The sequence below is a fragment of the Narcine bancroftii genome, chromosome 7 (assembly GCF_036971445.1).
Source record: "Narcine bancroftii isolate sNarBan1 chromosome 7, sNarBan1.hap1, whole genome shotgun sequence".
In the NCBI taxonomy this organism is placed as follows: domain Eukaryota; kingdom Metazoa; phylum Chordata; class Chondrichthyes; order Torpediniformes; family Narcinidae; genus Narcine; species Narcine bancroftii.
The window spans coordinates 34,117,985-34,142,606 of NC_091475.1; the positions used below are offsets into that span (position 1 = coordinate 34,117,985).

The 24,622-nt window shown below is 38.0% G+C and overlaps 2 protein-coding genes and 1 long non-coding RNA gene across 9 annotated transcripts in view; 1 reads left to right on the forward strand and 2 right to left on the reverse strand.

Moving 5' to 3' along the window:
• The window catches only part of LOC138738726 (cullin-4A-like), a 59,174-nt gene extending 51,191 nt beyond the window's left edge, over positions 1 to 7,983 (reverse strand). The window contains exons 1-3 of one of the 2 annotated variants that reach the window (XM_069889512.1): positions 7,406 to 7,972; positions 4,211 to 4,326; positions 2,768 to 2,871 (exon numbers count right to left, since the gene is read on the reverse strand). In XM_069889512.1, coding sequence (XP_069745613.1) covers positions 2,768 to 2,871; positions 4,211 to 4,326; positions 7,406 to 7,763 — 578 coding nt within the window. In that variant the 5' untranslated portion in view covers positions 7,764 to 7,972. Of the gene's footprint in view, positions 1 to 2,767; positions 2,872 to 4,210; positions 4,327 to 7,405 lie in introns of both variants that reach the window. The other variant, XM_069889513.1, reaches the window with a different exon arrangement.
• The window catches only part of pcid2 (PCI domain containing 2), a 33,232-nt gene continuing 16,535 nt past the window's right edge, over positions 7,926 to 24,622 (forward strand). Inside the window, exons 1-5 of one of the 5 annotated variants that reach the window (XM_069889523.1) lie at positions 7,926 to 8,027; positions 10,654 to 10,742; positions 11,895 to 11,984; positions 21,914 to 21,987; positions 23,006 to 23,071. In XM_069889523.1, coding sequence (XP_069745624.1) covers positions 10,707 to 10,742; positions 11,895 to 11,984; positions 21,914 to 21,987; positions 23,006 to 23,071 — 266 coding nt within the window. In that variant the 5' untranslated portion in view covers positions 7,926 to 8,027; positions 10,654 to 10,706. Of the gene's footprint in view, positions 8,028 to 8,060; positions 8,083 to 8,112; positions 8,434 to 10,653; positions 10,743 to 11,894; positions 11,985 to 21,913; positions 21,988 to 22,867; positions 22,965 to 23,005; positions 23,072 to 23,115; positions 23,893 to 24,622 lie in introns of those variants that run through there. The other 4 variants (XM_069889524.1, XM_069889522.1, XM_069889525.1 and 1 more) reach the window with 4 other exon arrangements.
• Positions 9,045 to 24,411, reverse strand: LOC138738733 (uncharacterized). 2 transcript variants are annotated; one of them, XR_011341713.1, is made up of 4 exons: positions 23,905 to 24,411; positions 20,124 to 20,239; positions 15,839 to 15,881; positions 9,045 to 10,596 (listed from the first exon to the last, which is right to left on the reverse strand). It is a non-coding gene; the product is annotated as an uncharacterized lncRNA (long non-coding RNA). The 2 variants fall into 2 exon arrangements; XR_011341714.1 differs by lacking the exon at positions 15,839 to 15,881.

Below are 24,622 nucleotides of genomic sequence, written 5' to 3' on the forward strand. Positions count from 1 at the left end.
CTAAGAAATAAGTATGGTACATTTTTTTTTAAATATGGCACCATATTTAAAAAGTGTGGGTGCAAATCTTTAGTTGTTCTCCCCTTCTTGCTCTCGAAACCTGTGTCAATATCTCCTCGAGATCTAGGTAAGTCATGGAAATTTGAAGCCTGTGGAGTAGTCGACAAATCCCTGACAATTCCTCTTTCTTTTTTTTTCCTTGGGATTTCTTCTTTGATTACTAATTCTTTCTTTTCCTTGGGAGGGAGGGAGTGGGTGGGTGGGATGAGGGGTAATAATCCATCATGTATTATAATCACTATCTCTTTTCTGTATTTGAAATATTCTCTTTTTTTCCTTGTTGATTGCATGTTTGGCTTTAAAAAATGTAAATAAAATATTCAAAAAAATCTTAACTCTACAAGCCCAGCAGTATCCCTTGCTCATCAAGGAGCTGTCTACTTCTGCTCCAAATATGCTCAATAACTACTTCCACCTCTCTGTTCTTCAGAATTGCAAAGAAAGGAAATCATCTCATATGAGGCAACAGCTTATTTTTAAAGTGACCAATCCCCCCCCACCAAGTACAAGATTCTCCCACAAAAGGAATTGGCATTGTCACTTCCAAGGTGTCAAGACCCCACAAGTGATCCAAATTTTGGATTGCATGAAATCCAGTGAGAGCCAGCAGGTTTAATGGTGGGAGTCAGAGGGTGGTAATGAAAGGCTGTTATTCAGATTAGAGACCTGTAACCAGAGGTGTGGGATCAGATCTGCGCTAGGTTGTTGTCATTTATATTATTCACTTGGATGACAACAGAGTTAGCATGGTTACTAAGTTTGCAGAATACACCAAAGTTTGTGGAATAGTAGACAGTGAAGATTACAATAGGATCCAGGTGAACTGGGTAAGTGGGCCAAAGAAAGCTCAGTGGAATTTAACACAGACAAATATAAGGGCACTGTATTAGTTTTAACCAGGGCAGGTTTTGCACAGTGAATGATAGGGCCCTAGAGAGTGTTGTGGAAAAGAAAGACTTAGGGATACAGGTATTCCACAAAAGTGGTAACACAGATAGCTAGGATGGTGAAGGTGGTGTTGGGCTCGCTTCAATTCATCAGTCAGGGTGTTGCGTACAGGACTTCGGATGTCACTTTACTTCTGTGCAAGACATGGGTGAACCCACACTAAGTACTGAGTGCAATTATGGTCACCCAGCTATAGGAAAGGCATCATTAAGATGGAAAGGGCACATGAAGGTTCAAGAGGATTTTACCGGGACTTGCGTGCTTGACTTACAAGGAGAGGCAGGGAACTTGGTATAAATTTAATTTAGACATACAGCATGAAAATAGGCCACTTCGGCACATGTGTCTGTGCTGCCCAATTTACACCCAATTAACCTACACCCCGAGCATGTTTCGAATGGTGTGAGGAAACTGTAGCCTCCAGGGGAAACCCACGCATACATGGGGAGAACATACAAACTCCCTACAGACAGCACTGGATTCAAACCCTGGTCCCAATCGCTGCCACTGCAAAGACATTGTGCTAACCGCTATGCCAACTGTACCACCCCATAGATGTTTATTAAATCATGAGAAGCATAAGTTATAGTCTTTTTTTTTTAAACCTTTCCTGTTGGCTTCAGGAATTGATGTTCAAAGAATTAATTTCAAAAAAAGTATGAACTCAACTGGGCTTCCTTTTCCCATTTGCTTTCCTTCCCAATCTACATGTGCATTAAAATCCTCCATTATTATCTTATATATTTTTAAATTATTTATAACATGGTAGAAGCCAAATCCGGCCAGTGAGACCTGTGCCACCCACTTAACCCCATACATTTTTGGATGGGTGGGGGGGGGGGGAGAAACCAATCACCTGGGAAAAACCCATACAAATCAAGGCAAGAACGAACAAACTCCCTACAGACAGCGCTGGATTCAAACCCAAGTTGCTGTAATCACTTCGCACTAACCGCTATACTAACCGTGCTGCCCATACGTAACAATTTCCCATAATTTCTTCATTTATACCATCCTACTTTATGGAATTCTGCTGAGCTACAAGTGATAACTTGTCTATATTATTTCTCATCTCCAACCAAACTGTCTATACTTGTTCATTCCTTCCCATTGGTCTAAGAAAAATGATGGCAAGCAATACTGGTCTGTGTTGTAGCAGGCACAACATAAGATTATATATCCAAACACAATGGTGCCTTGTAAAAGCAAAAGTGCTTTGTGTTGGGATGATAATGGGAGTTGGAAATTTATTGTTCAAGGAAAGTGAGAAAATTATTGACTGCAAATAACAAATATGTGAGCAATATATCAATAAATTTATTGACCTGAGGTGGCTAGAATTGAATCATGTAAGGAAAAGTTAAAGTGGTCCATGAGAGCAAAAGGATCAGTAGATTAAGTTAGATGAAGAGGATAACATAAACCATCAACAGACAATAACTAATGAGCCAAATGATGCATTTGTACGCTGTAATTTATCCGCAGTCAGTGAATCAAGTTCAATACTTCAATCAAATAGCCATTACTGGAAGATGAGGTTCAATTAAAATGTGATATTTTTGCAAATAAATTTTTTACTGCTTAGGTAATAAGAACAAAAAAAAATACAAGGTTTAAAAGAGGATCTATTTGAATTTTGAGAATTTTAACAGGAATTGATCCATTTTCCATTACTCTGCAGTGCCTGAGATTTAACACAATCCAGGCAAAAAAAGACACATATTGATGGTAAATTAAACCAGGGCAAATGAAAGGATATTCTCTGAATTGTTGAATCTGTGCCTTGACGTGGTCTTCACACACCTGTCGCAGTTGTTTATATAAAGTTGCTGATACCTTATAAGAACACAGATTCTCCACGGCCTGTGTATAGCAAAAAAAGTCCATTATTATAGGAAACCTATTCCAATCTCCATGTGCTCTAGAGAAATAAATAGTCAAACAACCATGACTGAACCCAAAAGCAGTGAAAATTACTGGAGCTAGTAATGTTAGAAAATTGGTTCATTAATTGAAGATAAAAAGATATAGATACCCTTTCACTACATACTGCAATTCTCCAATTTCTTGGTGGTTCTTCTTTACAGTCTAATTTCAAAGTCATAGAATACAGAAACAGGCCCTCTAGTCCAATTCATCCATGCCAAATAAGGTGTGTACTTGAATTGTCCCATTTGCCTGATTTTAGACAATACCCCTCTAAACATTTCACTTCCACCTCTACATTAGTGAGACTGGACACATATTTGTAGCGACAAGAATGGCACAGATGTGGTCTAACTAATATTTTATAAAGTTGTACTATAAACTCCCTTTTCTCATAATCTATACCCCAGTTAATAAAGACCAACATCTTGTATGCCTTCTTCATCAACTTATCTATGCTGCTGATCTTTGCATATCAAGGCACCCATGTTCCTCAATATTCCCAGGGTTTTACCATTCCTTTGTTTGACCTAGCCTTATTAGTCTTCCCAAAATGCATCTCTTCAGTTTAACCAAGATTAAGTTCTCTCTGTTATTGCTTTGTCAATCGATTTGATCAAAATCATGCAGTAGCCCAAGAGTAATACTCATGGTCAACAATACATGTGTCACCTTTACAAATCACGCCTCCAACATTCGCAGCCAAATTGTTAACAAACAATAAGAGCTGCTGAACAGATCCCTCCGATACATCACCATTCACTGGTTTCCGATCACAAAAACCACCATCATCCCCTGCTTCCAATTTTTAAGCCAATTTTGGATTAAATTTACCAACTTGTTTAGGATCCCAGAGGCTCTAACCATTTGCTCCAGTCTCTCATGTGGAACTTTGACAAAGTATTTTCTAAGTTCATGCAGATAACATCAGCGTCAATATATTATTATTGCTCCAAAAAATTCAAAGTAGTCAGAATGGATCTCTCCTTGCCTTCTTTGAATAGCTCCTGCCTTTCCAAGTATAAAGCAATACCGTACCTCATATTTTCTTTTCCAACAGTTTTCTACCTACTTACATTTGACTCAATGGCCTATATTTGCTTGGATTATCCCTGATACCCTTCACATCTGCCACATAAAATTGTAAACTACAGTAGTGCAAACTTTAAATGAATGATTACATTTTTTTTGTTTATTCCATTCCTCCAGCTCCAAAATCAACTTCTCAAACAATGGATAGGCAAATAAATTTAAGAGCAGCCATAAGTGATGTTACCTGATAAAGTTCTTCTAAATTGTATTTTATTGAAGTGCTGTTCTGAATGGTCCCAACTGCTTCATGGAGCTTCTGCCATGTGTCCTGAGTGTAGTTATCAGGCAATTTTGGTTTATCTGTGGAGAGACAAACAGGACTTGCATTGAATCAGTAAAATGTACCCTATAGCCAGTGACTTTGGATAAGCTGTAGAAAATCCACCATTAACAAGGGAGAAGAACTAGGGAAGGGGGTTGGAAAGAATGATGAGGAAGGGTACTGGGTAATGCACAGAGGAGTTGAGGCAACAACGGTGCAGTTAATGGAGACGTGACCTCACAGTGCCAATAACCTGAATTTAATCTTGTCCTCAGGTGCCGTGTGTGCGGAGTGTTCATGTTCTCCTTGTGATCACGTTTCACTGGGTGCTCTGGTTTCCTCCCACATCCCAAAACCATCAGGTTGATAGGTTACATGGTTGCTGTAAATTGCCCACAGCATGCTGGTGAGTGGTAGAATCTGGGGGTGCTGGAAGGGGGTGGTAGGAGAAGGGAGTTGAAGTAAATGCAGGAGAATAGAAATTGAGGAAGAGAATTAACATGGTATAAATGGGTGATTGTCAGTCAGCATGGACTTTCTGGGCCAAAGGGCCTGTTTCCAAGCTATAATCTCTCACATCATAGATACAGTGCCCTCCATAATGTTTAGGGCAAAGACACTATTTATTTGCCCCTGTGCTCCAGTTTTACATTTGTAATTAAACAATTCACATGTGATTAAAGTGCACAATCCAGATTTTATTCAAGATTATTTGTACACATTTTGGTTTGACAATGTAGAAATTACAGCATCTTTTTATATATAGTCCCCTCATTTCAGGGCACCATAATATTTGGGACATAGCAATGGTACATTAAAGTAGTCATGTTTAGTACTTTGTTGGACATCCCTTGCATGCAATGACTGCTTTAAGTCTCTGATTCATAGACAGCACCAGGTGCTGAAAATCTTCTCTGTTGATGCTCCTGCCAGGCCTCTATTGCAGCCATCTTCAGATCCTGCTTGTTTTGGGAGCTAGTCCCCTCAAGTTTTCTCTTCAGCATTTGGAAGGCATGCTCAATTGGATTTGGATTAGGTGAGTGACTTGGCCATTCAGGAATTTTGCAGTTTTTAAACTTTGAAATTTTTCTTTATTGCTTTAGCAGTATATTTGGGATCATTGATTGGCTGTAGGGCAAAATATCGTCCAATGTGTTTGGAGGCATTTGCTCAAATTGAGCAGATGTTTCTGTACACCTCAGAATTCATTTTGCTATTGCCATCAGTAATTGCATCCTCAATGAAAATAAGTGCACCAGTACCTGTGGCCACCATACTTGCCCAGGCTACAACACCACCATCATAGTTCACAGATAAGGTGATATGCTTTAGATCTTGGGCAGTTCCTTTACACTCTACACTTTGCTTTTGCCATCACTCTAATATAGGTTAATTTTGGTCTAATCTGACCACAAGACCTTATTCCAGAATTCAGCACTCTCTTTTAAATACTTCTTGCCAAACTGTAATCTGGTCATCCTGTTTGTGTGGCTAACTAGTGGTTTGCATCTTTCAGTGTAGCCTCTGTATTTCTGTTCATGAAGTCTTCTATGGACAGTAGTCATTGACACATCCACCTGCCTCCTGAAAAGTGTTTCTGATCTGTCGGAGAGACATTTGGGGATTTTTCTTCATTATGATGATAATTCTTCTGTCATCAGCATTGGAGGTCTTCCTTGGCCTACTAGATCCTTTGCGATTACCAGTATGCTCTTTCTTCTGAATGACATTCCAAACAGTTAATTTTGGTAATCCTAAAATCTAGGTGATGTCTCTTGCTGTTTTATTCTTGTTTTTCAGCCTGATAAAACCTTCGACTTTCATTGGCACAATTTAAATCCTCATGTTGAGAAATGGCAACTACAGACTCCAAAGGTGATCCAAACCCTAGAAGCAAGCATAGCTCGGATACCTGCACCGAGGAAACATTTAAACCAACTTGAGTACTCACAAATAACTGTGAAGCCAAATGTTCCAAACATTATAGTGCCCTGAAATGAGGGGACTATGTATGAAAAGTACTGCAATTTCTATATGGTCAAACCAAAATATATACAAATATCTTTGAATAAATTCTGGATCGTGCATTCGAATCATGTGTGAATTGCTTGATTACAAATTTAAAACTGTGGAGCACAGGGGCAAACAAAGAAAAGAAACTGTCTTTGTCCCAAACATTATGGAAGACACTGTATGCTGCTACTGTAAATGATGAGTTAAAGTGGAGAATATAAAAGTGGAGGGATCCTCACAGAATTGTGACAGTGGTACATAGCAAATAGAGAGGTATTGAATTTCAAAGTCACCAAAGATATATGGGGATATATCTGAAAATAACAAAGTGATTTAAGATGACATCCTTCTAGTCTTTAGAACAGTTGTTTTCAAACTTTTTCTTTCCACTCTCATAACATTTTTAGTAATCCCGATGTCATAGGTGCTCCGTGATTAGTAAGGTAGTACTTAAAGTGGTATGTGAGAGGAAAGAAAAAGTTTGAAAACCACTGCTTTAAAACCATTCCAAGAAGAAAACATTGTACAATATAACACGTGTTACATTTCAGAAAATACTTCCCAGCTGAAAAACATTTTCAGCTATCCTGACATTGCAAAGTGATTTAAGTGAAGCTACTTTTGTCCAAATGGTTTAAACCAGAAACCATGTACCCATTAGAGTGTAATCAGGTGCAACTAACTGATATTTTAAGGTTTTAGTTCTTATGTTGGATGACAATGGGCTTCAAGGTACAGGTTATTAACAAAGTACAAAACTCGCTAAATCTTGTGATCATGGGAGGAAAAGAATTAAGGCCAAAGGCCAAAAGCAAAGCCAGATCCGCATGAATCTATGGTCATTTACACTTCAAAGCTGCTAAGCACAGATATCAAGCAGCATTTTGGTAAGGTTGAGGCAGGGAAAGGAAGGTCAAGCCTATGGCAGTGGACAGGTATTTGGAAAGGGATAACAAGGATGAGGAAGGAATGGAGAGGTCAGAAGTGGACAGATATTTGGGGGATGGAAAGGTGAAGACTGTGGGCAGATATTTGGGAAGAGTGAGGTAGGGCGGTGGGCAGATAGTTGGGGGGTGAGAAAGTGTTGGAAGAAGGAACGTCCACCTTTGAAGTTCTTGATGAACAGCTTCCTGGAGGCGGCCGGTTTGCCACCGGGACCCGTGGCGCGGCTCAGCCCATTGGTGTGTCCGAGCAGCGCCGAGAAGTTGGCCTTCGGCTGGCCGTCGTCCGCCATCTCCCCCTCGGCCTGGCCCTGAGCCGGCCGCACTCGCTTCCAGCCCTGGTCGGCCTCCGAGAGACCAAACTGTTGCGCCAAGGCGGCTATAGTCGGCGAGGAGCCGCGGGGTGCCGCCTGGTCGGGCTCGGTTATCCGCACTCTCTTCTTGGGGTGTCCGCGGCCACTGACATCGGCGCGCCGCTCCTCGTCAGGCGAGCTGTCACAGGACGCCGCCGGCCGCAGCATCAACGGTGGCTGCGCCGGGGCCGCGCTGCAAGCCCGCCCACCCTCACCCACCGAGCGACCGCGCCGCTCTCAGTCCTAACTGCTCGACAAATCGGCCCTGCCGCCTACTCCGACACCATCGTCGGCCGCCGACTGGGCAGCACTCTGCAGGCTTCACTGCTGCCGGAGACGCGGCGTGAGGAGCGGAGAGGGCACCGGAAGACAACGGCACTCTTGACCCTTCACCCTGGAGAACACTTCCGTTTGATCGCGAAGCGCAACGAGGTGAGTGCGGGGTTCGGGGGTGGGTGCGCGTCCGTGCCCATCGCCGGGGGTCGAGGTGGGTGCGCGTCCGTGCTCGTCGCCGGGGGTCGGTGCCCTTCGCCAGGGGAAGGGATGTGTGAGGAAGAGTTGAGCTCGTTGCTATTTAATTTTCCATTGTGACATTTTGTCGCATTACATCTCTGACAATAGAGCAATTCCATCATTCCCATTTCACACAATATTTGATGGTTGGCTGAAGGGCCTGTGTCTATTGATGCATGTCCTTATGCCCATTAATATCTTTATTTCCAACCCTCCACCTCAGTTTCCTTTCACCTACTCATGCTTGGTGTAACTTGTAAAAATATTCAACTCTTGGAGTACATGTATAAATAACAATAAATTGCTATCATGGACTTGTGGCATGGTAAGACTTTCAAAGATGTTACACAGGTGTTGCTGAATACTAATTCTGGCTAAAATTTTATGATGTCACTTGTATTTAAAGAGAAAGGCTATAACTCTGTCACCCTTGCATCATAAGACTTCTTTTTCCTCCCATTGATGCTCCTGATCCCACTGAGTTCCCCCAGCAGATTGTGTTGATCCATAATTTGTCTAATGCAAGTGATGTTGCTATGTACTGGGTTGCAAAGTTAAGTCAATCTATATGTTGGAACGTTGTCTGAAGGGAACAGGCTCCAGAGTTTAGTGAATAAGGCAAAGCATTATAAGGCTGGTATTGCTGCCACATTGCCAACAATGACATATTAGAGTGAATCAGTATTTACAACAGGTAATCCTTTCACAAGCATTTGGCTAAAATAAAATTGTTTGTAATAATACAGTAACTAGAATAAAAGTGGAAAATGTGGAAATACAAGGGCTTATCCTTTTATCCAAAATCCTTGGGACCGGACAGTTTTCGATTTGGATTATTTCAGATTTTGGAATTAAAATGGCAGCGGTACAGATTCGCGCACAGCAAAGACACATGGGGCTGGATGGGGGTGGGGGGAGTGAGGTAAAGAAAGACTATAAAATTGCATACTTTTTATTTTTAAGTAAAACCTACATTAAAACTTCAAACATAACTGACTCAAACAATGCTTTTAAGTAAAACATGCATTAGGGAGGTAGCACCAGTAGAGAGCTGTTACATCAGCATTGTAAATTTGCTCAGGATTAAGGTTTTGATCAAATATCATCTCAGCAAATTCATTAATGTAATGTTCAGTTGCATCATAAATCAGCGGAAGCTTTTTCATCACAGATTCTTAGATATTTTACACCATGATGTTTTTTAAATTTAAGCAACCAGCCATATGAATATTCACACTCACCTTCAAGGTTCAGTTCTAAATGGAATTTTCTAGCTTGTTTTATGACAAGCAAACCGATCAGTGCCACACTTTCACTTCTTTGTTTTTGAATCCACTTAATCACCTCAAAGTCAGTATCTGCATTTTTTTGACCTATGCAATGTTTTCCTATTTTTCATTAGTCTCTGGTCATCAGTCACTAAAACTTCAACAACTTGTCTTTCTGTTTCCTTAAGTCATATATGGTGGTAGTGTGCACACCATAACCTTCCACACAGGCATTTGAAAACTAATACAGTTAAACATACAGATTGAAGATTCTTCATTTGTCTATTTTCAGATTTCTAGCATTTATAGTTTTTGATTGCCATCAATAAGAAAGTCTGTTTATGTTGATTTTGAATTCTTTGACATGGCATTCTTTAATAGGACATTAAAGAAAATGGCTAAATTTTCTCTTTCCCACCATGCAATCAGCCCTTCATAATTGTTATCGGATTCATGACATTCAAAAAGAAGGCATTCTCAAAGGGGATGCAATTTGGAAATACAGATTTAAAGCAGGGTAGGATAGAGGGAATGTACTTTTGCTGCTATGGAATAAATTAGTTGAATTTGGATGCTGATAAATAAATGCAACCGACATGAACAGATATTGCCAGAATGATGATCACACAATTCTATGCAGTTCCTTAAAATACATATGATTGTGCTGCAGTTCCATAGACTCAAATTGTTCTCTTCTTTTGGCCTCCATCGGACGTGATCAACCATTGGTATTGTGCTTCTGGGAGTCACTGATTTGCTTAGCAGCGTTGACTGTGACTATGGAGGCCAATCCTAGAATGGCAGGCTCTGCCACGGTTGCTGCAAATATAGGGCATCGTTGAATTGTCGTCCGCTGTGCCCTTTGCTTAGCTCTCCGCTCCTCAAACTGACTCAATATCAACTTGGAATAAAAACTGAAAAAGTTGGAAAAATCTCATTAAGTATCCATGAATGTTTCTGGTCTAGAACTTGTCATCAGAATTGTTCTCTGTTTCTCTTTCCACAGATGTTGCTTGACTGGTGTTCCAGCAATTTTTGTTTATATTTTAGATTTCCATCATCTGCAGTGTCATTGATTTCATCAGTGTTGGAGTTATATTGATAACTGGATATCAAACTCAAAAATACAAATGAGTTTTAAGTATAGTTTTTTTTTAAATGAAAAGTGTATTACTGTATTTTCATCTTTCAAGTGAATATTTCATGAATGCTTGGCATTTCTGCAAGTATAAAAGCAGATGCTTTAATTAATTACTTTCCTTTGTGTATCTCCTTAGGTGGTCTCATGTCATTTTGTCTCGAGGGTGTTTGAGCTTTCATACTGCCAGCAATGGCACACATTACAGTGAATCAGTATTTACAACAGGTAATTCAATAACAGACATTTGGCTAAAATAAAAATGTGATAAGACAATGTAAAAATGGTGTCACTGAGCAATGTCAGCACCAGTATAAATTTTCTTTGATTCTATGCACTGCATACCTTGTGGGAAGTAGCATTACAGGTACACAATCCTTTATCCAGAACCCTTAGGGGACAGTGTGTTCCGAATTTCGGATTTTTCCAGATTCCAGAAAGCCAGATTTAAGCCCACCTGAATCGTGTTGCCATATCCACCCCCACCCCCTTCCAGTCGCGCTGCTGGTCCCCCCCTTGCCTGCCTGACTCGCGCTGCCGGACCCTCGCCCGCCCGACTCGCGCTGCCGTTCTCCCCCTCGCCCGCCCGACTCGTGATGCCGGTCTCCCCCTTCGCCTGCCCGACTCGTGCTGCCGTCTTTCTCCCCACTTGCCGGATTTTGGAGCTTTCCGGATTTTAGATGTCCGGATAAAGGATTGTGTACCTGTAAAACAAGAATTGACATAATCACAGGAAATACTAAAGCAGATGAGCAAAGCATGAAATGAGGAAAGACAGTTTGGGTTCTTTGGAGAGGAATTTTGAGAACAAAGCCTTCGCAGATGAACTTATGGCTGCAATTGGCAGAGCACTTGAGTATCAGGTTGACTGAGATTAGAGCTGTGCAGATCTCTCAGAGGGTTATGGAGGAGTAGATGAATGTTCATGGAGGCATGTAAACAATACTTGCATATGTTTAATCAGGAGTGAGCAAAAGTGACCAAAAACAGGAATGAAGTGTACCAAACTGAAAATTAGGTGAAAACATTGTAAAAAGGGAAGGGTATGGGTAGAATAAAGTACTTAATGTAGTTGAATTGGAGACAAGGTATTTGGGAGAAAGAAGACTCAGCTATATATAGCAGAGTTTTGGATTCCTTGTATTTAGAGAGATTTAAGTGAGGGAGACTAACCAGAAGTTAACACTGGCAATAAAAAAAGGTAGATGAGCTTTTCAGCAATAGATGAGAAAAGGCTGAAATGACAATACTGTATTACACAGGAATAAATAAGAAAGCTTATTGATCATTTAGATGTGGTTAACTATGAAACTAGTCGGAGTCATTTTTAACCAGTTACCAGAGTAATATTGTAACATTGCTAACTTTTTGTTCTAATAGGTTTTGGAGTTCATCGAAAGTAGAGATGGTGAATCCTGCGCTGAATTTTTATCATTTAAACATCCTCACATTGCAAATCGTAGGTTACAGGTAGGATAAAGTACTTCCATTGTGAATTTAATTACAGTGGAGACAAGGTATTTGAGAGGTGAAGAAATAACAATAGTTATTGCATAATGCATAAATCAACAAGATGTATTAATAGTGCTTTTTTCATCAAATAATCCTAAAATATTAAAATCATTCCCTTCATTACCCTATACTTTGTGATAGGGAAGTCCTTCATTTTTAAGAACATAATTTTGTTTTCAAATACTTCCTTGGCAGGAGTCACGTGATGGAGTAGTGGCCGGTCAGGGAATTCCAGCCCTCTCCCGAAAAGTTTAAAAAAAAACACACAAAGCACAAAGGTACAAGATTAAAATTTACAACAAAGTAAAAATAAAGGTGAGAAGAAAATGGCAGTGAAGAGAGAAAAGTCGAAAACAACGGGAAGAAAAGAGGAAGAAAGAACGTCGGAAGAAGAAGGTGAAGGCCTTACCTGTCCGAAGAGGCCCGCCGCGGAGAGAGATGCCCGCTCCCTCAGGTCAGTGGAAGTCCCGGGCTCGGGACTACAAAAATGGCTCACAGAGCCGAGTAAAAGTGCGCAACCGCGCATGAAAAAAAACACACTGACGGGAGGGGGGAACAGCTGCGGAGTCGATCTCCACAGCTGAGAGAGACACCTGCAACACAGCAGCAGGAGCAGAACACAGAAAATAACGACAACAAGAAAGAAGAGGGTAAAAAGAAAACAAGGAAACAACAGATGGTCAACCCAGAGGAAGAAGAAGAAGAAGGACAGAAAGGCAAGACAATGGATATATATTTTTTTAAAGAATATATGGAATCAGTGAAAAAATGGCAATTACAAGAATTTAATGAGATAAAAAGAAGAATTAAGAATGCAGAAGAAAAAATGAATAAAATAGAAATGGTCATGTCAGAGATAGGAAAAAGAGTGGAAAATATGGAAGAACGAGAAATAATTGTAGAAATGGAAGTAGAGGACTTAAAAGAGAAATTAGAAGAATCTAATAAAAAAGTTAAAGAGGCATATGAGCTGTTAGCTCAGAAGATAGATATAATAGAAAACTATAATAGAAGAAATAATATAAAGATAGTGGGCCTTAAGGAAGATGAAGAAGGCAAGAATATGAGAGAATTTATAAAAGATTGGATCCCCAGGGTCCAAGGAAGACCAGAATTACAGAAAGAAATGGAAATAGAGAGGGCACATAGAACTTTAGCCCCGAAACCACAACCGCAGCAAAAACCAAGATCCATTTTAGTAAAATTCTTAAGATATACAACAAGAGAAAATACATTGGAGAAAGCAATGAAGAAAATAAGAGAAGACAAAAAGCCACTGGAATATAAAGGTCAAAAAATTTTTTTCTATCCAGACTTAAGTTTTGAACTGAAGAAGAGGAAGGAGATCAATACAGCGAAAACGATCTTATGGAAAAATCAACAAGATGTATTAATAGTGCTTTTGGAGCTTTCCGGATTTTAGATGTCCGGATAAAGGATTGTGTACCTGTAAAACAAGAATTGACATAATCACAGGAAATACTAAAGCAGATGAGCAAAGCATGAAATGAGGAAAGACAGTTTGGGTTCTTTGGAGAGGAATTTTGAGAACAAAGCCTTCGCAGATGAACTTATGGCTGCAATTGGCAGAGCACTTGAGTATCAGGTTGACTGAGATTAGAGCTGTGCAGATCTCTCAGAGGGTTATGGAGGAGTAGATGAATGTTCATGGAGGCATGTAAACAATACTTGCATATGTTTAATCAGGAGTGAGCAAAAGTGACCAAAAACAGGAATGAAGTGTACCAAACTGAAAATTAGGTGAAAACATTGTAAAAAGGGAAGGGTATGGATATAAATTTATGTTAAAGTATCCAGCGGTACTTAAAATAGTTATTCCAGGGCAACAAAACAGACTATTCTCGGATCCAGAGGAAGCAAGAAAATTTGCAGAACAACTACAAAACAAGCAGAGAGATGAAGACATGTAATGAGAGTAAAAACTATATGTATGTGTGTATAGGGGTATATCTGTGTGTGTGTGTATATATATAGTGTATATACATGAATGTATCCGTATTTAGAGGAAAATATATAGTATAGATAAGAATTAATAAGGGAGGGAAAGGGAATAGAGGGAATAAGGAGCGAATTAAAAGAGTGACCTTTGTTACATATGAAAATTGAAATCTTTTCCGGGGGGGGGCTGGGTGGGGAGTAGTTACGGTCACTGCAAAATCAGTTGACGTTTGCGAGTGAATTCGCAAATCCAAATGGAGAGGGGAGATGTGGTTGCCCGACAAGGGATAAAGGACAACTCAGGAGGGGAAGGGGAGATTGGAGCTAAAGAAGTTTTAAATAGGAGAATAAGGAAAATGTTTGATGTTTTAGAAATGTTGTCTTATAAAGTGTTCAAAACAAGAAAGCAGAAATGGATAAGAAGGAAAGGTGATGATGGAGAAACGTAAAGGGAAGATAAACAAAGTATGAAATGGCTACGCTGAACTAAATGACTTTAAATATTAACGGAATACATAACAAAATCAAAAGGAAGAAAGTGCTAAATTTACTGAAAAAAGAAAAAATTGATATAGCATTTGTGCAAGAAACACATTTAACTGAATTGGAGCACAAGAAATTAAAGAGAGATTGGGTAGGACATGTGACAGCAGCGTCGTACAATTCAAAAGCAAGAGGAGTAGCTATATTAATGTGCCAATTAAAATAGAAGAGGAAATAATAGATCCAGCAGGGAGATATGTATTGATAAAATGTCAGATATATTCGGAGTTTTGGAATCTACTCAATGTATTTTCACCTAACGAAGAAGATCAAAAGTTTATGCAAGATATTTTTTTGAAGATAGCAGATACGCAAGGGAACATATTAATAGGAGGGGATTTCAACCTGAATTTGGATTCAAATATGGACAAAACTGGGAAAAAAATTAACAGAAAGAACAAAGTAACCAAATTTGTAATTAAATCAATGGAAGAAATGCAACTTTTGGATATATGGAGGAAACAACACCCAAAGGAAAAGGAATATTCATATTATTCGGGTAGACATAAAACATACTCAAGAATAGACCTATTTTTGTTATCAGCTCGTATGCAAGATAGAGTAAGAAAAACAGAATATAAAGCTAGAATATTATCGGACCATTCACCCTTGATATTGACAATAGAGTTCGAGGACATCCCTCCAAGAATGTATAGATGGAGATTAAACTCCATGCTACTTAAAAGGCAGAATTTTAGAGAATTAATTGAAAGACAAATTAAAATGTATTTTGAAATAAATACGGAATCAGTGAAAGGTAAGTTTATACTATGGGATGCAATGAAAGCATTCATTAGAGGGCAAATAATAAGTTATGTAACCAAGATGAAGAAGGACTATAATCAGGAAACAGAGCAGTTGGAAAGGGAAATAGTAAATATAGAAAAAGAATTAGCAATGAAGGAAGATACAACTAAAGGAAGAGAATTGGCAGATAAAAAAATAAAATTTGAAACACTACAAACATATAAGGTGGAGAAGAACATAATGAAGACAAAACAGAAATATTATGAACTAGGGGAAAAAACACACAAAATTCTAGCATGGCAGCTTAAGACAGAACAAGCTAAGAAAATGGTATTGGCATCAAGGAAAAAAGACAAACAAATCACATATAATCCAACGGAGATCAAGGAAAACTTTAGAGAATTCTATGAACAATTATACCAAACTGAAAACGAAGGGAAAGAAGGCAAAATAGATGAATTTTTAACTAAAATTGAACTACCAAAATTACAAATAGAGGAACAAAATAAATTAATGGAACCATTTGAAATAGTAGAAATACAAGAGATAATTAAAAAAATTACCTAATAATAAGACACCAGGAGAGGATGGATTCCCAATAGAATTCTATAAAACATTTAAAGATTTATTAATTCCTCCCCTCCTGGAAGTAATCAACCAGATTGATAAAACACAAAGCTTACCAGATTCATGTAAAACAGCAATAATTACAGTAACACTAAAGCAAGGGAAAGATCCACTCGCACCAGCGTCATATAGACCAATATCATAACTTAACACAGATTATAAGATAATAGCTGAACTATTAGCAAACAGATTAGCAGAGTATGTACCTAAAATGGTAAATCTAGACCAAACTGGATTTATTAAAATAAGACGCACAACAGACAATATTTGTAAATTTATTAACTTAATTCATGCAGTAGAAGGGAGTAAAGCGCCAACAGTAGCAGTTGCTTTAGATGCAGAGAAGGCCTTTGACAGAGTAGAATGGAATTATTTATTCAAAGTATTGCAAAAATTCAGTTTACCAGAGAAGTATATTAATTGGATTAAAGCATTATATAAGGGGCCATTGGCGAAAGTGACAGTAAATGGATATATATCAAAGCAATTTAACTTAAGCAGGTCAACATGACAGGGATGCCCACTATCACCCTTATTGTTCGCGTTAGCTATAGAACCACTAGCAGAATTGATAAGAACAGAAAATAATATAAAAGGGATAAAAATAAAAGACAAGGAATATAAAATCAGTTTATTTGCGGATGATGTTATAGTATACTTAACAGAACCAGAACTATCAATAAAAGAATTATATAAGAAATTGAAGGAATATGGAGAAGTGTCGGGTTACAAGATTAATGTAAATAAAAGTGAAGCAATGCCAATGAATAATGCGGATTTCTCAAAATTTAAGAAGGAATCACCATTCAGATGGCAAATGCAAGCAATAAGATATCTAGGTATACAAATAAATAAAAATCTCGGCCATCTATATAAACTCAATTATTATCCACTAATGAAAAAATTACAGGACGATTTAGAGCATTGGAAAGATTTACCATTAACACTAATAGGAAGGATAAACTGTATTAAAATGAACATTTTCCCAAGGATATTATACCTATTTCAGGCATTGCCAATACACTTGACAGAGAAATTCTTCAAGGAGTTAAAGAAAATAATAAGGAAATTTTTATGGAAAGGGGGGAAACCGAGGATAGCACTAGATAAATTAACAGAATGGTATAAACAAGGAGGCTTACAACTGCCAAACTTTAAAAATTATTATAGAGCTGCACAATTAAGATACCTATCAGATTTTTACCAAACAAGGGAAAAGCCAGATTGGACTAGATTAGAACTAGATAAAATAGGGGATAAGATACCTGAACACATATTATATAAATGGGATGAAAAATTGGTACAACGTAGGAGTTCTCCAGTATTACATCATCTACTCAATATTTGGAAGAAGATTCATGTAGAAAGGAATAAAACAAATTACCAATTACCAAAACTAATATTGATGCAAAATCAGTTACTCCCTTTTACAATAGATAACCTTTCCTTTAGAGAATGGGAGAAAAAAGGGATCAAAAGAATAGAAAATTGTTTTTCAGGAAATAGATTATTATCCTTTGAACAAATGAAAGATAAATACAATATAACTCAAGATACAGTGCTGGCATATTACCAATTGAGATCCTACTTGAAGGACAAATTAGGAAGCAGTCTGAGGTTACCAGAGGGAAGTAACTTTGAATATGTGATTACAGATACAATGATAATCAAAAGATTTATAACAAATATGTATATTAAACTGCAAGAAAAGGAGAATGAGGAAACAAATGGTAAAACTAAACAAAAATGGGAACAAGATTTAAATATAAAGATAAAAAAGGAAACATGGGAGAAGTTATGTTCAGGAACGATGAGAAATACAATAAATACGAGGTTACGTATGATACAATATAACTGGATACGCAGGCTATACATTACACCTCAAAAGTTAAATAAATGGGACCCAACAGTATCTGACAGATGTTTTCGATGTCAAAAAGAAATGGGAACAACAATTCATGCAATCTGGACATGTGAGAAAGTAGAAAAATTTTGGGAAGATCTAAACCAGATATTAAATAAAATTACAGAAAACAATATACCAAAAAATCCAGAGATCTTCCTCCAAAGTAACATAAAAAACAAAGAATTTGGAATTGATTTGGATGGTGCACGAAAAAGATTTGTTAAGATAGCTCTAGCCGTAGCAAAAAAATGTATTATGTCAACCTGGAAATTGGAAGATAATTTGAAAATACAACAATGGTATATAGAAATGAATAAATGTATTCCATTAGAAAAAAATAACATATAGTTTAAGAAATAATATTGAAATATTTGAACAAATATGGGAGCCTTACATGAAACACAATAGAGAAAACCTACCGGGGACATTCACTACCTAAATTAACGAAAGGAGAAGGAAATGAAAAGAATTGACTCAGTGGAATTTCTTGTTTATTTTTATTGAATGACAACATTGTTTGACTGGTTTAATGTATCTTAGATTTTGTACTTTAAATGGATGGGGGGGAGGTAGGGAGGGTGGGATGGGAGGAGGGGAGGGAGAAAATGACACTATATATTTGAAAAGGAAAATGTATGTATCATGGTCAATGTGGTTTATGGTGTGAAAAATAAAAAATTTAAAAAAAACTTCCTTGGCCTTGCTCCGTAAAGCCCATTACAATCCCAAAATACCCTCCATAGACATCTCTACCACTCAGTTTTCTTCCTTTAAAATTTTGTTTAAAACCTACCTATGACCAAACTGCACCAATATTTCCTTATGTAGCTTGCATAACAGTTCCTTTAATAACGCTTCTAGTCTTATGCAGGTGAAATTAGTCTAGTTAGTACCCATTGCATGGTGCTGCTCAGGAATGTAAAGTGCCTTGGGTCCGTTTTGCAACGTTAATCTGGTTATGTTAGTTCTGATTAGACAAGCATCTGTTTCATGTGATGACAGATGTTTGAGATGGAAATGTGTAATGACCAAGAGAGCAGAGGACACAGTGACAAAATTAACCAGTTCATGAAAGAGAAAAATGTGTACGGTTCCTTTATTATCATGCACATAAATGCACAAAATTGGTTCATTCTTGTTTGCCATAAAGGCACATAAAGTATGTAGCTAAATGGGACAGTGAGTGTAGTGTTGTTTCTTCAGAAGATGATTCAGAGCTAGCTTTAGAAGGAACTTAATTAGTATCTGCTGAGGATGCATTGAGGGTTAAAGAGAAATTAAAAATACTTTGGTATAATTTGGGAATCAGTGTTCCCAAAATATGGAGTGGAAAGGAGGTAATTTAACAAAGTTTGCATGGTGGTGCAGCACTTAGTGCTGCTGCCTCAGAGCTCTGTGGTCTTGAGGATGATCCTGACCTTAGTTGTTGTGTGTGGAGTTTGCAAATTCTTCATGAGATCATGTGGGTTTCCCCTACGCATTCTGCTTTTCACCCCAATTCCCAAGACACTAATAGGTTAATTGGATACTGTAAATTACTCTTTGTATGTAACTAGAAATAAATGTGAATTGCATAGAGAATCATATACACAACACAGAAACAGATCCTTCAGCCCAACTCATTCATGTCATCCAGTTTATCTACCTGAGCTAGTTTGCCTCTTTGCCTGCACTTAGCCCATATCCATGTAAATCTTTCTTATCCATGTTCTTGTCTAAATTTATTTTAAACATTGTAATTGTATCTACTTCTACCACTTCCTCTGGCAGTTCATTTAACATGCTCACAACTCTCCATCCCTCTAGTCCCCTTTACCTCCTTGCCATCTCACCTTAAAAATGCCCTATAGACTCTTCTAACCTAGGTAAAAGACAATGAGCATTCACTTTATCCATGTCCATCCATATTTTAATAACCTCTCACGTTACTGCACACTGTTCTTCACTCCAGGGAAGACAGTTCCAGCTTGTCCAGTCTCTGCAGTCCTGGCAATGTCCTGGTGAATCTTTTCTGCATCCTTTCCAACTTAATTGCATGCTAGATAAAGAATAAGTTGTAAAGGTACTGGGAAATAAGGAAATGTACTAGGAATGTGGGATTGCTTTTCTGAAAGCTGCTAAGAACCTAATGGGACAAATGGTCACCTCCTGATTCATTTTACAGTAAAACCCCTGGTATCTGGCACTTATGTGGATTGGTGGATGCCGGATAAGTGTATTTTCTGGTTGCTTAAGATTTACTCATACAATGCCTAACTATACACCTGAGTTTAGAATAAACAGTTTAAAAGTCAAAAATAATATACTGTACTTACATTGAACAAACTTTACTTGCATGAATATATAGCATTTTACTTTATTTTCAATCACATTCTTTGAAAACATTTAACCGTCGCTATATCTGCAGGTTCCTCTCCCTCCATGGAGCCACCTGAAAGACGAAAAATAACGTTATAGATAATTAACTCATCTTTCCCCCCCCCCCCCCTCACTTCCCTAATTTACAGATAAAGCCTCTGACTGGGGTGACTCTTACTAAGCAGTGATAAGGAGACACTTTAAGAGAGTCACCCCAATGGCAAGTGATATCAACCAGATCTTCAACCTGGGTGATGCCATTGGTATTTCACACATCTTTATTCAAATATCTGCTATGAGCAAAGCACAACCAAGGCACTCTGCTTGCTGAATATTTGATGATCCCATTTTCACCAAAGCTTTTTGTGTTACTTCAGTTATCACTTTCATAATTTTACACTTGCATATTTTTACCTATTATTTTATAATTTTTTTAATTTATTTTCCTTTTTTTTGCCCATTGCTTGAGGCTGCTGGTTGCTTGAATTCAGGATACCAGGGGGTTTTACTGCATTAGGATTCTTTTAGCTTAAGATTTTAATCTCACTCACTAGTACCAGCCTTATTCTACTTTTTTTTTGGAGAAATATTAGTGATAGGACAATAAGAATACAAGGTGGAGCAGAAGGATTTGCAGCAAAAACACAATGTGTATTACCATGGAATGTAAACCACTGGAGCGGAAAGGCAGGGAGAAAAATTCTCTGCATATTAAACATTGCCTCAATCCCTCTTCCTTCAGAATGGGAAGATTTTAGCCAGGAAGGAAGGTTGGATAAGCTAAGGTTGTTTTCTTTGTTACATTTCTAGGAGGTAAAATAAAACAGGGGCATAGATTTAAAATGAATTGGTAGATGACATGAGAAGGGTAAACCAAGATATTCTAGAATTCATTGCTGGAAAGGACAGGAAATAGCAGATATATATCTTCAATGCAATTAACAGTACCTGAGAACACCCTTGAAGAGCTGTGACCTGCAGGGCTATGACCAGTGGTGGGGTAAAGTTGGTAGCTCAGTCAGCACAGGCATAATCCTATCCTGTGTCATTCATTCTTCCTGTCATAATTTTAAATTTTTGCTTCTGAGTCCCATTGACCAGTAGAAACCAGTAGTTTTTTTCCAGATTTCCCCTGCCCACCACACTCTCTTTTCAAATGAAGATAGTATTTCTCTGTTCTATAGTGAACTGTGACTTTATTTTTCTAGTACAGTAAGGAATTCTATTTAATTCCTCAAATTCTAGAGAATAGTTTTCTTTGGAGAAGAGAAGCTTGGGGAGGGGGTGGAGGGAGAGATTTGATAGAAGTAGGGGACTGGATAGAGTGGATAACAGGAGGGTGTTGCCATTGGTGGAGGGGCTGAGGCCACAGTAATATCTAAAGAGGAAAATAACTAAGAGTGACAGAAGTAAAAACTTTTTTCATGTAACGTGGGTAGAATCTGCAAATCTTGTCTTGTGGGGAGGAAGGGGAGTCACTGTTGCCTTTAAGGGGGAAATTGGTTGAATTTATGGTGGGGAAAAAATTGCAAGGCTGGGGAGATGAAGCTGGAGCATTGTTCTGATAGATATGATGGACCAAATGGCCTTTTATGCTGTAAGCATTCTATAATGCTCTGATCTAGTAGCAGCTTCTGTTTAAGAATTACATTAAGCTTTTGTACAAATTTACAGATAGTTACTTTGAACCGTTTTGAGAGACTGCACATCTCCATGTGATTTATTTTATATCTATATTTGAAATTAGTTAGCAAATCCAGAGGAGAGATGCCAGCAAATCCTGGAACCTCCTTATGATGAAATGGTGGCAGCTCATTTAAGGTAAAGGAGACTTTTGTTGATATTACTACTAATGTATTCTCTGCAGCTTTTTTTGGAAGTATTTTCTGCCCACATGTCTGCATCATATCATTTAGAATGTCACTGTGTGATTGTTTATAAGAGAGTCTGTGTTGGCTTGCTGCTGACCCTTTCCTGTTATTTGGATGTAGCTGTCTGTGATCCTTTCATAGCATAACTCACTGTTGTGATTTTTAACACATGAATAGGAATGTGAGTTGTTGTAGCCCTAATGGAACCCACCTCTTCTTTTCAAAAATTTCTTAATCTTGATACCCTTGCAAATTTTTTCTATACATTCTGTTTAGTTATCTTTATTTAACATTGTTTGCTTCTCTCTCAGCTTCCTATATCTTTATTACTCTTGGTATTTCTGGGTGCTTCTTGCATTATTGTTGACCATGCCTATTTCTGTTGAAGTGTAATGATTTGTTATATGCTGATCATGTATTAAGCTAAATTATTTTCTGGTTTTCACCAATGTTTTGACTACTTTCTTGCTGCAGTTCTCTGACGTCTCTTTAAAAGTAGCCTTCTAAAATCTAGAATCCTAATATGTATTTTTGCCTGTTAAATCTAAGATATTTGCCCATCAATTGATTACTTAAGTTAAATGGTTCCTTGCTGTCAGCTTATTAAGCCATGTTAATAATATACAGTTTAAAAAAAAAACCCTGGTATAGGAATTGGTAGATGGTGGTAAGTGATTTTTACAGTCACTTGAGATTGTGTGTTGCATGATTGGTGGACTAACTGCTAGACCGCGCCAATTTTAAATTTTTGGGTTTTTTTTAAACCTATTTATTTTATGCGGCTTTTTATTTTGCTGCTTGCTTGAGGCTGCCAGTTGCTTGAATTCCAGATAACGGGGATTTTACTGTATGGAGGATAGGAACAGTGAGAAAGGATCTGTCAACATAGATGATCACCTCCAAGGCAGCACCTGCTATTTGTCTGAGGTAAAATGTACTGTTTAATTTTATTCTGTTTCTCCTCACAGATGTGCTTTTGCTGTTGCAAACCATGATTTTGTAGAAGCATATAAATACCAAACATTTGTAGTGCAATATCCTTGTTAAACCAGAATGGCAAAATGTGGTAAAAGTTATTCAAAGGAATGTGGAGTTGAACTTGTGCACATATGTGTTGACAGTGTTTCTCTGTTTCTGTATTTAAACCTAATTTAGTTTTACACTACATCATCTCAGGCTTTCTTACCCAACAAAATCATTATATTCTCCAATATTGTCATATAAGTAAGTACAATGTACAGATGTGCTGAATTTCTTAATTGCAACCACACATGTATGTAAGGTACACCGGGTACAATGGCATAAATTAAATTACATAATACCAAGACAGAAAAAGTGATGAATGTAAAAGGATAAATATTCACAGTTGCAATTATTAAAAGAAAGTGATGTTTCCATCGTTTAGACAGATCTCTACTGTGTTTTTACTGTTTTTAACAAAACTTTCTCACTATACCTCAGAACCTGAACTTTGTGCCCACCTTTCACACTGATCTCCTGCATTTTTTATCATCTTTAGCTCAGATGCAGTGTTACGAGCCCAAAGGACCCCAAAACCCAGCAGCAATAGACATTCACCAAGACAAGTGGCTTTCAAAACAAAAGTTGTGTTTAATCAACGTCAAACATGAAAATAGAATTAAACATTAACTTAACTCTATACTTAACTAACCCAAATTAACCCCCTTCTAATTCTAAGCACACATGTATGTAATGTGTGTGTAAATTCAAGAAGAGTTCTTTGGTTCACAGTTCAATCTCACTTCTCCTTCTTCCAAGTTCTCGTTGCAGGCAATCACCATACTGTGCACAGAATTTAACATGTATAAAGTTCACCAGGCTTGGTGCTTGAAAGGTAAATGTTTACCGTTCAGGAAGGTTCTTGTAGGGTTTGCAGAGAGAGATATTTGTTGCTCCAGGATTTCCACAACTGAAGTACCACCACTAGTCACCTCAGGGTCTCGCTGATGAAACTTGCCTCTTCAGGGTCTTCTAGATGGTAACCTCTTTCTTCAAGCTACCAGAGTTCCATTCCTTCCTCTATTTCAAGAGAAACATCAGACAGATAGCACTTCCAGCCATCTACTGCTCTGGAACTTGCTTTCATCAGTTTCAAACAGTTTTCCCTGGATTGAACTTTCAGTTACTTGTCAGTGTCCCACACATTGAATGACTGACTGACTGAGCTGTTAACTCCACTCTCTCTCTCTTCCAACTGCCACTCCAAAGAGAGCATGTGACTCATGCCTTGCAAAACCCCACCTTCCGGAGCAAAACAACAAGAGTTCTTTCTTCTGCTCCCATCTGTTGTTAGCTTAGGTAAACAATCCAGGAGTGACCTTTCTATGAGCACTTTCCGGAAAGGGTACTACCAATTAAATGATGTTTTGTAATTAATGTCCTAGCCCTAGAAGTCTACTTCCTCACTAACTTCATATCCTGTTCCCTCTCTGACTCAGGCTGAAGCATGCATTTTGCATACTATGAGCCAACTGCAAATATCAGCATCACTTCTTCTATGTGCACCCTTATCTCATCCTATTTGTTGAAATCTTCAACTTTTAGTTCATAATTTTCCAGAATAA